The sequence below is a fragment of the Melanotaenia boesemani genome, chromosome 15 (genome assembly GCF_017639745.1).
Source record: "Melanotaenia boesemani isolate fMelBoe1 chromosome 15, fMelBoe1.pri, whole genome shotgun sequence".
NCBI classification, from domain to species: domain Eukaryota; kingdom Metazoa; phylum Chordata; class Actinopteri; order Atheriniformes; family Melanotaeniidae; genus Melanotaenia; species Melanotaenia boesemani.
Window position 1 is genome coordinate 30,389,528 of NC_055696.1, and position 15,326 is coordinate 30,404,853.

Sequence of the window (15,326 nt, forward strand, 5' to 3'; positions counted from 1 at the left end):
CAACTTTAACACGTCTTTATTTCAGCTGTAGAAAATCTGAGGCATTAAAGTCTTAAATGTTTTAAAAGTGAAAAACATGGTGAAACAACATTTCTAACTGTAGTTTTAACTTTAAATTATATTTAACTTGTCTGGAAAAACTTTTTCACCTCAACAGAAAACTAAACTGTTCTGAATATTTTATTATTAAAAGAGCAAAGAAAAAAAAAACCTAATTAAAAACTGGTCGTTGTATTTTTCTTGTTCAGCAGGGTCTGATGATACAGTTTTTTTCCTGAACTGAGTTTCTGAGCCGATCCGAGATGTTCCAGGAAAAAGCTGGATGCTTTCACTGTTCCAGATGAACACTGACAGGATGTCTGAAATTCCACACAGGAAGTTCATAGCACTTTCCAGCATGCTGTTGTCCGAGTCCCAGCCGTGCATATCAGCGTCAGAGTGTCTGATCAGAGTCCACTGAGGCCCTGGCCCTTTGCAGGAGTTTATTTAAACGGCAAACCGTCCAATCAGCATCGGCCCAGCGCTGTGTCACTTGGCGACGGCGTTGCCGTGTGGCGGCGGCTGCTGCTGAGGCTGCTCGGCCAGCGCCTGCTGCAGCCGCGTCCGTTTCCTGGAGTAGTGCTGCCAGTGCAGCAGCTGCTGCTCGTCGATGAACTTGGCGCACTGAGCGTTGACCAGCTCCTTCCGGAAGTGTTCGTACTGCAGCAGCTCCAGCATGTGCAGGCAGTGAGGGTACCTGGAGGAGGAGGAGGAGGAAGATCACATAACAAACCATCACCAACAATGGCTGCAAATATTTTCACCTGAAATGGGAGAAACGTGCTGCTGATTCATTTAAACCAACGCTACATGAAGGAAACGCTTTCGACCCAGAGTTCCCGTGTCCAGGAGTTTAGTTGGGATTTGCTATGTGGATGGGGGAGGGGGGTGCGCTCTAATCGGGTGTGGGCTCCATGCAGTAACTACAGACTACGATACTGCAGCAGCATCTCACATCCATCAGTCCAACGGTTTCTATGTAAAAGTCATAAAACCAGCAGATTAACGGCGGAACGTAAGCAGCCAGAAACGATGAATCATGGTTAACTCGGATCTGCTTCAAACGGTTCTGGTTCTGAACGAAGCAGAAGGGTTTGTTCCGCCAATGCAGGCTCGCCTTCTGCAAACAAGTATTTTAGTTGAATTTTCTTTTATCAGCAGATAAGAGTTTCAGATGTAATGAGCTTCATCATTTCCTACAACAGAATTTACTGGTTTCTCTCACCGTCTCCCAGCCTGCTGGAAGCTGGCGGCGCTTTAATCTTACCAATGCAGAGCAGTACGAGTTAGCAGGGCGCTCCAGATCTGAACTTCCCAGTGAAGCCACCTGGTCCAGGTGAGCTCATGTTTGTGTTGCGGTGATGTCACGTGATCTGATCACAGATCCGAGGATAACGAGACTCTGTGATAAAAGCTCCTCCTCCCACCAAGCAGCTGCTCCACTTTACTGTGATCAGAGTAATCAGACATTTAGTGGATAAATGTGTGTGTATGATGTTCCGTCTGGGAGGCAGAGACACGGCGGCATGACCGGATCATGTGACGTTTCCACAACCTCACTGGAAGCTCAGACCTGAAACTTTCTCTCGGATTTGGTTTGATGTTGCTTGACCATGAAAACCAGAGACGTGTTGGCGTCAATTTAATAAAACAAATGTTTATTGTGTAAAACTGGGATGGACGGGTGTTGCAGTTCTCTCTATATATTCATCTTTTTTTACACTCTTCATTTTAATAATAAGAAAAAGTGACTTTGGGGGGTTTTAATAAACGTTCTTTTTTCCCAACTCAACTATTTGTGTATTTTGGGGCCAAAATGTTAATAAAATGGGTAAAAGTTAAAGAAATGGTCAGATGATGATGAGGTTGTGCTGAAAACATGTGGATAGCAAACAGAGAACTTGTTTTTGGTTTTGTTATGTGGTCTATAAAAGTCTTCAAACAACCAAAATCATCTAAGACCTCTGAGGGTTTTCAGGACTTTGCTGAGTTGTGAGTGTTTAGTCTCAGCTCTCAGTGTGGACCCGTCAGAGTCCAGACCTCATCCTGAGATGCTGTGGTGGGAGCTTCAGATGCTGCAAACCTGAATAATCTGAACAATGGAAAGTGGATCAGAATTTCTCCACCATCCTGAGAGAGACTGATGATCATCCAGAAACCATGAGTGGACTGTCCTGCTGCTGGAGGAGCTGCTGGATCATCACTCTGATTCAGACTTTTTAGTTTCTGTTCAGGAAACCGGCTGTTTGGTTGGATTTGTCTCGACTTAAGATCATTTTCCATTAAAACTCTGATAGACGGAATGTACATGAACGCAGCACATTACACTTCAGACACACAGGAAACATCTGGAAACACCACAGATGGTTTGATATAACTAGAGCAGCTAGTCTTACTTGAGGAACTTGGCGTACTCTGGTTCCTTCCAGTACAGAAGATACTTCAAGTAGTTGATGAAGGGTCTCTCCCTCAGAAAGCCCCTCTGAGCCAAAACTGAAACACAAAACCATGAGAGGGTCAGCAGGGTGGTCTGTGTGGACCTGAAGTCTAAATGACACACCTGTTTGAACGTCACTCACAGTTCAGGTAGTAGGGGTTGGCCAAGCACTGCACGAACTCCAGCTCGGCCTGGAACCGGTTCCTGGCCTGCTCCTCTGGACCAGAAGACACAGAAGCTTCAACAACATTCACTAACACCACCACAAGTTAGCGGTTTCATTAAACTAAAACCTGATTACTTAGCACAAATAAACAGATCTATTATAAAATATTACCAGGCTAAACACGAGCTACCCGTCTGCTTTTAGCACCAGCCTCCATTAAAGAATTCAACATTAAGATCACTTAGATGCATTTTATTTTCTTTATTTGAAAATAAATAAAATAAATTTACTATCAAATACATCTTACAATAAAACTTAACACGTAAATAACGAAAAGATCATTTACAGACGGAGTTTCATGTCTCCGCTCAGGACGAAGCTAACAAGCTAACATTAGCCAAACAACTAGCCACAACGGCTACTAACCTGTTTCCATGGCTACAGACACACGCGGTCCTGAAAACAGAACTCAGTCAACTGCGACCTAAACGGCCTGTAATCCGAACACAAAACGTTAAATAATAGCAAAAAGTCGAATGAATCTAATAAAGTGTTTCAGCTTTCTGGTTTATTCACCGTCATCAAACATACGCGGACATATTTAACGGAAAACGACGCTGTTTGCGACAATCCCTTGATTTACGGCATTTGCTGTTCCTCTTTTGGCCAGCAGGGGGAAGCATTTAACAGCAACAGAGCAACACCTTCGTGTCTCTTATAATAACTTTGATAAAAAGAGAAAAAATTGCAACATTTTCATAATTATTTATCCACAACAATAATGGGAACTTCATGAATAAATTTATGAATACTTAATAATCAGCCAATTATACTATATTGAGTGTTAAAAACAGTATTAAAGACCTTTTATTATCTATTGAGAAGAAAAGTAGATATTTTTTTTCTTTAAAAAATAAACAAATTACGAAGAAAGCACAAGTAAAAAAATACAAAAAAACCCAGAAAGTATCCAACAAAAAGTAATTGAATTCAACTGCGATATATCAGGCAGCGGTGTGAGACTTATATTAATATCAGTTGGTAAAAATATCTGAAATTCACACTATTGTTCAGAACAGGAAGGCGTGGAATTAGGATGTGCCTGTAACTTTATCAGGATTATAACACATGTCCTCAAAAATCAGTCCAGTCTAAATAAAACACTTTCAAAAGCAGAAAGGGAATTTATTTGCAGGCAGGTTGGTGGAGCTCTGTGTGGGTGGAATATTCCTGCCTATCTTGTGCCATGCTGTTGTTTCTTTTCTGAATGCTGCAGTGGGGTGGCATGGCTCAGTGGGTAGAGTGGTTGTCTTGTAGCCCAAGGGTTGCTGGTTTGATCCCAGCGATCCAAGCTCATGTCGAGGTGTCACTGAGCAAGACACCGAACCCCTGATTGCTCTTGATGGGTTGTGGTTGAGCGCCTTGCGTGGAAGTTTCCAGCATCAGTGTGTGAATGTGACGTATATGTAAAGCGCTTTGGATAAAATAAGTACAGACCATTTACCATTAACAGTCAGAGCATCTGTCCCACAGCCTGTCCCAGTTATATAAATGTTGCAGGTCTAGAAGGATCCTTTACCAGCCCAGTCCCCTCAGACTCTGTTCTCACCACCACTGTCAGGCCGGCGTTTCCGCTGCCCGGGAGGATGAAGAAGCGCTTCCCTCCACCATCATCAAGCTGAATCAGCATCAAGCTGCAATCCTGTACAATTTGCATGACACCTGCACACGCAGCATAGAACCACAGGCCTAGATTTGTTCTTGAATTTTAGATCTTATATTTTTATATTTCTGTTTCATTATTTATTGGCCACATTCTGTGTGATTCATTTCTTCACTGGTACAAAAAGCATTTTCACGTATATTGTACGTGTATGTATAACTGTGCACATGACAAATAAATCTTATCACTCAGCATTTTGAGGAACTTGTGCTTTCAGCCATTTTTAAAATAACTTTTTAAGTTTATTTGAACAAAAATTAATTGTTACACAATAATAATAATGTAGGTTCATGTAGGCTCTGCACTTTACCCACCTCTAGTAAATGTACTGGAGAGCAGTTGGCTGGGGGTTGGGGGCCATGGTCAGGGTGGTTCATCTCTGTTGGTACTCCAGGGTTCAGAGCCAAGCCCACCACTAGGCTGCCAGTCCCCCCAACCAACAGAGACAGATAGTCCTACTGAAGATGGTGAAGATTCTTTATGAAAATGAAATACAAGTTTACCCAAAATTTGTCAGTTTGTCTTGAAACATCAGCATTCACGAAGGTTTCTGAAGGTAAAACAGAAAAAAAATTAACAAAGTTCCTTAAAGAAAGACTGAAGGTTTCTGTGTTTCTCCTCCGCAGTCAGAATATCATCAAAGCATCAGTCAGTCTGGAGGAAGCTCAGTGTGGAAAGGACAAGAGAGCTGGTCTAAACTGGACTCCATGAGCCGTGATCCCTCAGATGGACCTGCATCCAGAACCATCATCATCACCAGCTGATAGACCTGCATGAACAAGGGTTACCATGGAAACCTTCATCAGCTCTACAGCCCAGAGTTACAGTCACAGATGTCACCTCAGATTTTACTGAGCAGAAATGTAGCTGCATGTTAACCCGGTCCAGCTTTCCAGAGTCCACTTCTCTGCTTCCATCAGCAGGCTGAGGAGGAGGAGGGTGCAGGTGCAGGGCTACCTGTCGGCTATTAGTTGAAATAAACTGCAAAATAAGAATATCTGTGAAACCAACAAGAACTTAGAGACAACTGAAAGTGTCTCCAAGGAAAAAACGTGTAGATGAACATAAACCGGTCCTCAGATTTAACCTACACTGACTTTTCCAGCCAGTCAGTAGTTTGTTTCCATCATGTTTCCAGTCTTTGGCTTGATGAGGTGCTGGACTTACAGTTTAACTGGAAAACACTTGTTTCTAGGATGAATAATTATATTTCAGCTCTTAAGAAGACAAGAGCAAGCTGCGTGGAGAAGCTGGGAGACTGAACGGATGAGGAGCAAAGCCTCGCCGAGAGCAGACCACCGCACCTCTCATGCTAAATAAACAAAATACAATTTACAACTTGTTTAGAGCCCGTTTTAGGAAAATAGATGGAAAATGTGACCAGCCCAGCCCACATGCTGTGGTCATGCCCCGCCCTGGTAAATCTGAATCAGCACTGGTTTTCAGCCGATGACGAAGCAGCCATTTTTAGTATCACAGGCTGAAATCATTCCACAGCAGAAAAAGGCAGAAAATAAATTAGCTTTAGCAACAGTGACGGCGAGAAGAATAGATTGGTTGCACTGGAAGGTTCAAATTAAGTTAAAATGTATATCTGTCTATTTTTCTGAATTTGCTCCCACAGTAAGATCAAAAAGCTTCCTGGTATGATGGATGCTAACGAATGCTAGTGAATGATTGTAATGATGAAGTAAGCAGTGACACAGGCCTCCAAACTTTGCAGCTCGGGTCAGAGTGAGACCTGAGAGTCTTTAAGATCAATGATCTGATGTGATAAAATGCTGAGCTGCTTCTTCCCAGAGACAAACAATGCAGATTAATGCGTTCACAGATATGAAACAGAAATAAATATTACAGCTGGACTATTGCCTGCATTATCAGGCAATGATTCAATGCTTTAATCACAATTAACAACATTATGCAAAACTCAGTGATGAATGAAAAGCAGTTTATGGCACATTTACAAACACTTAAAACAAATCAGCTGCTTTTTAACAGCAGTATTGACTGAACACAGCAGCTGTCAAAACATTTCTAGTAAATATCAAGTTTAAACATGAGTCTGTGATAAGTTGTAGATAACAAGTTAATAGAGAGACGGCTTCTTCTTCTTGGAAACCAACTTTATTGCAGGACATGGAATCAGTATCTTGACGGTCTGTGTGTCCTTGCCGCGTGCACCCTGAATCAGGCTGACTGTAGCCCCCTAGTGGGCATGAACTGCCATTACAGGTGTCCCATCAAAACAGTCATCGCCTATAAAACATGTTTCATTCATTTCATGCAGCTTTTCCATCGTAACTTCTAATGAAAAAAATTCTAGAAACTGGAACTAATAAGGATTATTAGACCGTTTAATATATAAAGAACAACATTAAACACTAAATTCATCAATGAGGAAAATTTGGAAAGAGCCTGGTCATCCCACCACATCCCACTTAGCTTTTGATTCATCATATTCCACAGATTTGTTTGGGAAATCTAGACCACATCCAGGTCCTGATCAAAACTACAATACAAATGTGGACTGAAACATTCTACACAGCATCTAGATTCATTTAAACACATTTTCTGATTTGTGAAACCTTTATTCTATTTGTGAAAATGTAAATTAGGCTCATTTCATGACATTTTTACTTTTTTTTTTTTTTAAGCTGCCTTATTATATTATGTTAATCTAAACAACATGATTGTGTCATTTTGTCAGCAAATCTTTTAGATGCCAGTTTACAAAAAATTTAGCATGTTAACATCAATATTTGCTGCAACAATAAAACAAAACAGCAGCTTCACCTGATGTGATTCAACTAACATTAGAAAATAAAAACCCCTTAAGAGGGTTCCCAAACTTTCCCATGCAGCAACTCACCTGTGAAGGTATGCTTGTAAAATAACCCTTGTTGTTACCATAGAAACAGAAGCACCTCCACAAACACACACTCTGTATGAAGCTGTGAACAAGAAGCTCAAACATGAATATTTAAGCATCCAGCAGATAAAAAGCTGCTGTCACATCATTTACAACCAGATAAACCAAAAGTTCACTCCTCAGCATTTAACCAGGTAATAAATAATTCGCTCCACAGCATTTAAGCGGGTAATAAAAAGTTCCCTTCTCAGTATTTAACCCGTTAAGGCCCAACCCATGAAAAAATAGTAAGAAAAGTCAAATTTTTTAAAAATATGAGGTCTTTATTTGGCCCTTTAACAAAATATAACAAAAAAATTAACATGTTTTTTTTTTTGGGGGGGGGGGGGGGGGGGGGGGGGGGTTATCTACCATTTATTACCATGTGATAGTTTAAAAATATTGTTTTCTGCTTCTGGGTATCTATTAGGGGACAGAAGACAAGTATCACATTGTTTGCAACAGGATTTTGAGCAAAGTTTATAACATAAATTGAAGCAAAATGTCTCAGAAACTGTATGTGACAAATATGTCACGTTGGGCTTTTATGGATTAACCAGGTAATAAAAAGTTCCCTCCACTGCATTTAAGCAGGTATTAAAAAGTTCCCTTCACAGCATTTGACCAGGTAAAAAATAATTCCCTCTACAGCATTTAAACGGGTAATTCCCTCCTCAGCATTTAACTTGGTAATAAATAGTTCCCAACTCAGCATTTAACCAGGTCATAAAAAGTTCCCGGTTGGCTCAGATTCCGCCTGTTTCCAGAGGTGTCAACATGAGAACTGCAGGGTCCCATACAGGCTGGGGCTGGCCCTAATTAACCCCTTAAAAACCTTATATTTTCACCTAAAACCAGTTTTCATGGATGGAAGGCGTGTTGTTGAGCAACTGTTTAACTGGGCCAGTTTTACTGGACGCTTGCTGATGTAACAGGAGCGTTCCAGTTCTGTCCAGTACTGGAGACCAGTATGACTTCAGAGATAAACTGCATCAGCTACTGGTCTGAAAAAAATGTTTACTGAATCTCCAGCTGTGATTGTAGCATGGAATGGTACATATCATTCACATCTCAAAAAATTTTATTGTCATGGCTTGTCCAAAGGGACGATTGATCCTGTCTGGTACCAAAGACATGTCTGGTTCCATCTGGTTCCTTCTGGTCCCATCTAGTGCTGTCTGGTTCTGTCTAGACCCATCTGGTCCCATCTGGTCCAGTTTGGTCCCATATTCTTTCTCAGCATTTAACCAGATCCCGTCTGGTACCAACGGGTTGTCTGGTCCCGTTCTGGTCCCGTCTGGTACCATCTGGTCCCAACGGGATATCTGGTTCTCCTCAGCATTTAACCGGATCCCGTCTGATGCCAACGGGGTGTCTGGTCCCATTCTGGTCCCATCTGGTCTCGATGGGATGTCTGGTCCCATCTGTTTCTGTCTGGTCCTGTCTGATCGGGTCTAGTCCCAATGGGAGGTCTGGTTCCTTCTGGTCCCATCTGGTCCCATCTGGTCCCGTCTTGTCCCATCTGGTTCCTTCTGGTCCTGTCTGGTTCCACCTGGTTCCAACGGGATGTCTGGTTCAGTCTGGCCCTGTCTGGTCCCATCTGGTCCTGTTTACTCCTGTCTGATCCCAATATAGTCCCAATGTATCTTTCTTCCGGCTCTCAACCGAGGCAGACGCTTTTCTTCTCCCTCCCTCTCCCACTCTGCCCTGCTACTGTCCTGTCATCTCTCTGAGCCTCTCTCTGCATTTCCTTCCAAAACTTAAATCTTGAGATATGGATCCGATCAGCTGGTCCCTAAATGCAATCGACCAAATTTATTCGAACCGGAAAACAGGCGTAGGGGAGCCTGCTTGCCCTGGCGGAACGTTTTCGGCTGGATATGTGATGGATTCCTGGGGAGTGTGGAAAGTCATGTGTCTGTCGATTCTTTCTGTCGAGGACGCTGAGGACATCTATACATTCGGATTCATGATAACTGGGTTTCTGCTGTTTGGAGCGGGCGGTTTCCTGGCATATCGCAAAATTCGGACACTGTCGGCAGTCACTGGCAAGCTGCCGGATTTCTGTGCTGGTGTGTGCCGAGCTATGAACAATCAGGCTGTGGCGGTACAGGAGCTGAATCGTAAACTGGAGGCTATTCCAGTTCTGGATGGCAAACTGGTTGCGATTTCTGGGCTTGTACGTGAGGTGGTCACCAACTTGGAGAAGTTGTCAGCTCGGCTGGATGGAAATTGACCCAAAATTCGGATGATTGGAGTCGCCAGTGGGACCACTGTAGAGACTCAAGGCAGACGAAACAGCTCTGGCCTGAACCAAAACAAATGCTGTTATCAAATTTGGCTCCCTGTGCTGGCCTTGATGGCTGGTTGAAAGCTCCTTGGAATGTTTTGTTGATGGACGCTCAGTCCCCCACCCTCCCCTCACCCTCTTCACGGGCGATGGACTTCAACCTGGATCAGCCCTCAAGGATGCCCCACTATCATCAGGTGGCAGAGACTGTGAGGGAGAACTGGGGCAAAGTTCATATGCTCACTTCTACGCACACACATACATGCACCACACTCAAGTACACCACTACAGATACATCCCACCGTGATTCACTGCCTGGGGCTGCTCCTTACCCCGCTCCTTCCACTCCCTGGCGGCGGGTAGAATGGACTGCGCTCGTGTCAGCTGCGTCCGGACTTGCTGTGATGGGAGACCCCCCCCGCCACGTGTTTCTGATGTTGTGATTGTCTGAGTTTTGTTCTTTATGTACTGAGGAGTGTTTTTTGTATCTCAATAATGGGCCCTCAGGCCCAGTGTGGAGATGCCTTTTTTTTATCCTCTCCAGCTACATCTTACTCCCCTAATGTTACCTTTCACCTATATCTAAGACAAGGAGCGCTGTAGAAACGGCTGCTCCGTCAGTCTGCCTGTTCCTGTTGTGTTATATGTTGTTTTGTCTAGTCTTGGATGGGTTGTACTGAAAACATGAATTTCCCTGCAAGGGATTAATAAAGTATTTCTGATTTCTGATTTCTGATTTCTGATGGGAGGTCTGGTTCCGTCTGGCTTTGTCTGGTCCTATCTGTTCCTGTCTGGTCCTGTCTGGTCCTGTCTGATTGGGTCTAGTCCCAATGGGAGGTCTGGTTCCTTCTGGTTCCATCTGGTCCCATCTGGTCCTGTCTGGTCTCGTCTGGTCTCGTCTGGTCCCGTCTGGTCCCGTCTTGTCCCATCTGGTTCCTTCTGGTCCTGTCTGGTCCCCATCTGGTCCTGTTTAGTCCTGTCTGATCCCAATATAGTCCCAATGGGAGGTCTGGTTCCGTTTGGCTTTGTCTGGTCCTATCTGTTCCTGTCTGGTCCTGTCTGATCGGGTCTAGTCCCAATGGGAGGTCTGGTTCCGTCTGGTCCCATCTGGTCCTGTCTGGTCTCGTCTGGTCTCGTCTGGTCCAGCCTGTTACCATCTGATCCCATCTTGTCCTATCTGGTTCCTTCTGGTCCTGTCTGGTCCCATCTGGTTCTGTCTGGTACTGTCTGGTCCTGTCTGGTACCAACGGGGTGTCTAATCCCATTCTGATCCTGTCTGGTCCCATCTGGTCCTGTTTGGTCCTGTCTGATCTCAATCTAGTCCCAATGGGAGGTCTGGTTCCTTTTGGCTTTGTCTGGTCCCCTCTGGTTCCGTCTGTTACTGTCTGGTCCCAACAGGTTAAATCCATCTATATTTTCTTTGTAAGTCAAACTCGGCCTGTGTTTAATAATTCCCAAACCAACATAAAGATCTGGTCGCTAGTATCTTGAGACTGTGGTGGCCATTTATTGATGTGGCCTCAAGTTTTATTGCATTATGTGCTGATGTTTATCTTTTTATTCTTCTCTTCTCTGCTTCTCTGTAGGAGGGTTTGTGGGATGGATATTTTCCGGTTTTGTTTTTCTTTGGATTCGAGTTAAAACTTTGGAAAAACTAAAATATATTACAAGTATGTGATGACTGTTATGCTTGTCTATGTTAAAGTAATACAGTATAAAACAGTATAAGCTTCTGTTTATTTATGCTGTTTTTGTTTGAATTAATATAAAAATAACAATAAAACCCCTGAATGCCGGGATATGTTCTCTGGTATGACATCAGCCAGGTGGTGAAAAAATTTGTTTTTCCTTCATTGAGCTCCAGTAATCAGAGGAAAATCCAGAAGAACAAAGTTAAGACTTTTAATAAAATATTGATAAAAATCACAACAAAAAATCAATAAAGCATCGGTAGGTTTTGTTTTACAGGATCCCCAATGCTGACATTTTTCTGTTTTTAACCAGTGAATAACTCTTTAAATACATTAATTTTAACCCTTTAATGCCAGATGTATCTGATTCATACAGTTTCTAAAACCTTTGGCATCTTTTTATGGTAAAAACTTTGCTCAAAACCCTGTTGTACACAATCTGATGCTTGTCTTCTGCCCCCTGGTGGACACATTTTGCTCTATACAAATAAACTGCCTTGCCTTGCCTTGCCTATAGTAAAATGGTTTCGATTCAGACTCAAATAACTTTATTTTTCTCCAAAAGTCAATGCAGTTTACAGTCTTCCAGACAGGTAACATAAAAACAACCATAAACATCTAGTCATAGTTAATTCTTTATTTAAATTATGTTAAAGACCCAAATAAAGACTTCAGATGACAAAAAAATCAATTTCCTCCCAGTTTCTTTTTGGGTTGGGCTTTAAAGGGTTAACATTTTTACGTTGTATCACTAACATATCAGAGCAGAGTCATGGCCTGACTCCTCGAGCCTTAAAAAGAAATATGGATGGTGTGATAAGCTGGAGCTGTTTGTGATTAAACATGACATCACAGATCAGAGTTCCCATGTGTGCTGAGGTAAACATGACTGAGTTACACATCTGTTTCCATATGAACTTTTAATCAACAAACTGTTAGCAACCACATGGTACAAAACTCTCTCTTAAGTGTGTACATAGCACACACACACACACGCACACACACACACACACACACACACACACACACACACACACACACACACACACACACACACACACACACTAACAACAACTATGTTACCAAAATACATTTAGATTAAAAACAATACAAAACTTATTTAAGTATATTTAGTAATTAAACACAAATGACTTCAGAAAGAGAAACAGTCCCAGAGTATGTTTCTCAGATTAAAGTTGTAACTAAAAACAACATCAATGATTGAAGATAAAATGCTAAAAAAGTCTGAAATGTTTTCTGTTATGTCAGCCCGAATCAGCATGATGAAATAAAAAAAGCGTCATCTGCATAGAGACGAGTTTCACTCTTCCTCTCTTCTTTTAAACTTACCTTACATCAACCAACAGAACCACATTTTTATTCAGCTCCCATTACAAACAGAGCTTTACCTGTTTTACAATTAAATTTAACCCTTAAAACTCCACAATATCTCCCCCGAGGTCTATCTCTTCTACCACCAGGAACAGTAGTGTGTAACTCTGTGGGGTAAACTGTGAAGGATAATTACCCTTTAGTTGATCTACTCCTAGTAGATCAACTAAAGTTCTATCCCATCTAGGAGGTTTACAGTCCAGCCACTAAATGTAGTGTTTTTTCAGAGACTATCTGGTAAATCCACAATGATTCGTGATAACAGCATCAGCAGTATTATTTATCACAGTTCCATCATAAAAAGATCACTATCACTACTATATTGCTAAGAGATCTCTATTTAGACCTGGAAATGATGATGAAGCCACTTCCTGTCAAACTCTCCATCAATCAGAGAGCTTAGATTGATGGTAATGTCCAATCAGGAGCAGCCAAAGATCAACCAGTGAGCAGAAAGTTCTATGTGTGTCTGACAAGAAGAAAAATAATGCTCCTCTATGGCTGGAATAAAGCCAAGAAGATGTTTCTGATGCACGGTGGCACCACAAAGCAGCTGAGCTTGAGTTGGTTTAGTGAGGATAGTAGGTAAATAGTAGCAGAAATAACTGGAAATGAGGAAAAAGTGGAAATATGTAAATAGTTTCTGTTGTGAGTTTGTTTCAATGCCAATATTTTTTTCTTCTGGAAGCCAAGACTTAAGAGAATGATATGCAGATGAGAAAAGGCTTGGTCACTGTTGATCTGTGTGTTATTTCTACAAAGTTCTGTTAGTAATAAATTCTGATTTCTCCTTCTGGTCGACCTTTATGCTGCTATATCTATTCATACATTCATTTTACATCATTTTAGCCTCATAATCTGACAGCTGAGAAACATCATGTCTGATGCTGACTGGGATTAAAAGCTCCAGGTGCTACAGACTGGTTTATACTGGGATTAAAAGGCTTCAGGCTCTACATACAGTTATAGAAATAAAACCCCCAAAACACAGTAGGACCAACAATTAGCTTGGAGGGTTAAAGTAAAATTCATGCCTAGGACCTAATACTTTTAATATCCATGAACTGGATTTCCTGTTAAACCAGCTCAGGTACAGGTTCCCATCTCAGGATTTCTGCCCATGACCTGTGGCACTGAACCGTTCTAGAGACGTGGTCATACATACATTAAACTTTGTCTTCATGACCCCGCGCTTGGACTTTAGCAAAGGACAAACAGCTCAGGGAAACAGGCGCCACATTGGTAGTAAGAAACTTATATCCTCCAGGCTGTTGGTTCTACACCAGTTTGGTGACATTGGCCCATGAGGGGAAAGAGTCCAGAGAAAACATGGTGTGCCCCCAGCTGTTGATAGCCAGGCTGATGCAGCCGATCCCGATGATGTTCATCACCACACCGGTCTTAGCCTGCAGGGGGTGCCATGCGACAGAAGACCAGGTTATCATGAAGAACATGTGAAGATTTTTCCTGATAAAAGCAGGACTCACCATGTCAGACACTTTGAGGAGCCCATAGGAGAAGACGATGGCATTGGGGGGTGTGGCCACCGGCAACATGAAGGCGAAGGAGGCGCTGAGGGTGCAGGGGATCATCACGTACAGGGGGTTCAGGTTTATAGACTGGGACTGAGTTAGGACACACACAAGAAGTAGCAGCTTCACATCAGATATAAACAAAAGGAAAATTCACTTCCTGTGTGTGTGTTTCATAGTAAAAGCCTTTTGGTTACCTGTTGTAACCGAAAGGCTTGACCTGTTTACACAGGCTCTGCCCTCTTTTACTTTAACTGCATGCTGAGAATAACAAACTCTTCTTGTCTTCTGCTCATGCCAAAACTGATTTCATTACCATGGAGGCCAGGATTGGCAGGAAGAGGGTTGCCGTGGCAACATTGCTGGCACACTCAGTGAAGGTAGCAATGAGGAGGCAGAGTACGATGGCGATGGCCCACGGAGGGATGGAGTGAAGAGGTGTCATCTGATCGCCGAGCCAGCGGGACAGACCGGATACCTGACATTCAAACACAAAAAATTCAAACGCCATGTTTGTTTACAGAAAGAAAGACATGTTGCTTTTTAAATGTGCTGTGTACGAAGTCCGTCTGGAAATATAAATAGAAAACATATTCACCATATTAACCAGGTGTATGTGGTAATTAATGTCGATAGCACACACGTAACATGGATAATTTGATATAATTTCATTTTAATCTTAAGATAAATTGTAACGATGTTAAGCAGAATATGTGTGTGCTGTGGTTTAAAATGTCTCCAACCAACGCAGACTCTTATTTAGTGTCTCTGAACAATCAGAACAGGCACAGCTGAGTTATGGTTTGCATCTTTAACTGGATGAAAAATGAGGCAATGTCTTCTCTGCAGGAAGGGAGCTGAAAAAAACCCACTTTATTTCCATATACATTTCCCAAAAAGTTGTGACCCTGTGTAAAATGTAAATAAAAACAGAATTCAGTGATGTGTAAATCTCATCAATGCATTTTTATTCCCATGCAGTGGTTTCCAGTATAGAATCATGGTTTTAACGCAGAAGATCACCAGAATTCAGCCCTGTCCCATGCACACAGAGATTCCTCCAGTTTATCTGAATCTTCTGATGATATTTTACACTGTAGATGGTGGATCTTCAAAGTCCGAGGAACATGTTTCTGAAAATTGTTCCA

General features: G+C 42.3%; 2 protein-coding genes and 1 long non-coding RNA gene across 3 annotated transcripts in view; 1 reads left to right on the forward strand and 2 right to left on the reverse strand.

The window, feature by feature from the left end:
- On the reverse strand, nucleotides 1-3,267 carry med31 (mediator complex subunit 31). The gene is made up of 4 exons (XM_042009177.1): nucleotides 3,069-3,267; nucleotides 2,619-2,693; nucleotides 2,436-2,532; nucleotides 1-736 (listed from the first exon to the last, which is right to left on the reverse strand). The coding sequence occupies exons 1-4, from the start codon at nucleotides 3,076-3,078 to the stop codon at nucleotides 529-531; spliced, it is 390 nt and encodes a 129-aa protein (XP_041865111.1). The 5' UTR covers nucleotides 3,079-3,267; the 3' UTR covers nucleotides 1-528.
- On the forward strand, nucleotides 797-15,169 carry LOC121654855. The gene is made up of 3 exons (XR_006013030.1): nucleotides 797-880; nucleotides 7,085-7,090; nucleotides 15,160-15,169. It is a non-coding gene; the product is annotated as an uncharacterized LOC121654855 (long non-coding RNA).
- Nucleotides 13,517-15,326, reverse strand: part of slc13a5a (solute carrier family 13 member 5a) — a 26,287-nt gene continuing 24,477 nt past the window's right edge. The window contains exons 11-13 of the mRNA XM_042009153.1: nucleotides 14,495-14,656; nucleotides 14,134-14,271; nucleotides 13,517-14,052 (exon numbers count right to left, since the gene is read on the reverse strand). Of these exons, the coding sequence (XP_041865087.1) occupies nucleotides 13,924-14,052; nucleotides 14,134-14,271; nucleotides 14,495-14,656 (429 nt within the window). The 3' untranslated portion in view covers nucleotides 13,517-13,923. The remainder of the gene's footprint in view (nucleotides 14,053-14,133; nucleotides 14,272-14,494; nucleotides 14,657-15,326) is intronic.

Excerpts from the sequence above, each read along its gene's own strand:
- med31 (XM_042009177.1), bottom strand. Across the intron at positions 2,533-2,618 it reads CAACCCCTACTACCTGAACT|TTTTGGCTCAGAGGGGCTTT; the intron begins GTGAGTGACGTT and ends TTTGTGTTTCAG. Across the intron at positions 737-2,435 it reads GAGTACGCCAAGTTCCTCAA|GTACCCTCACTGCCTGCACA; the intron begins GTAAGACTAGCT and ends CTCCTCCTCCAG.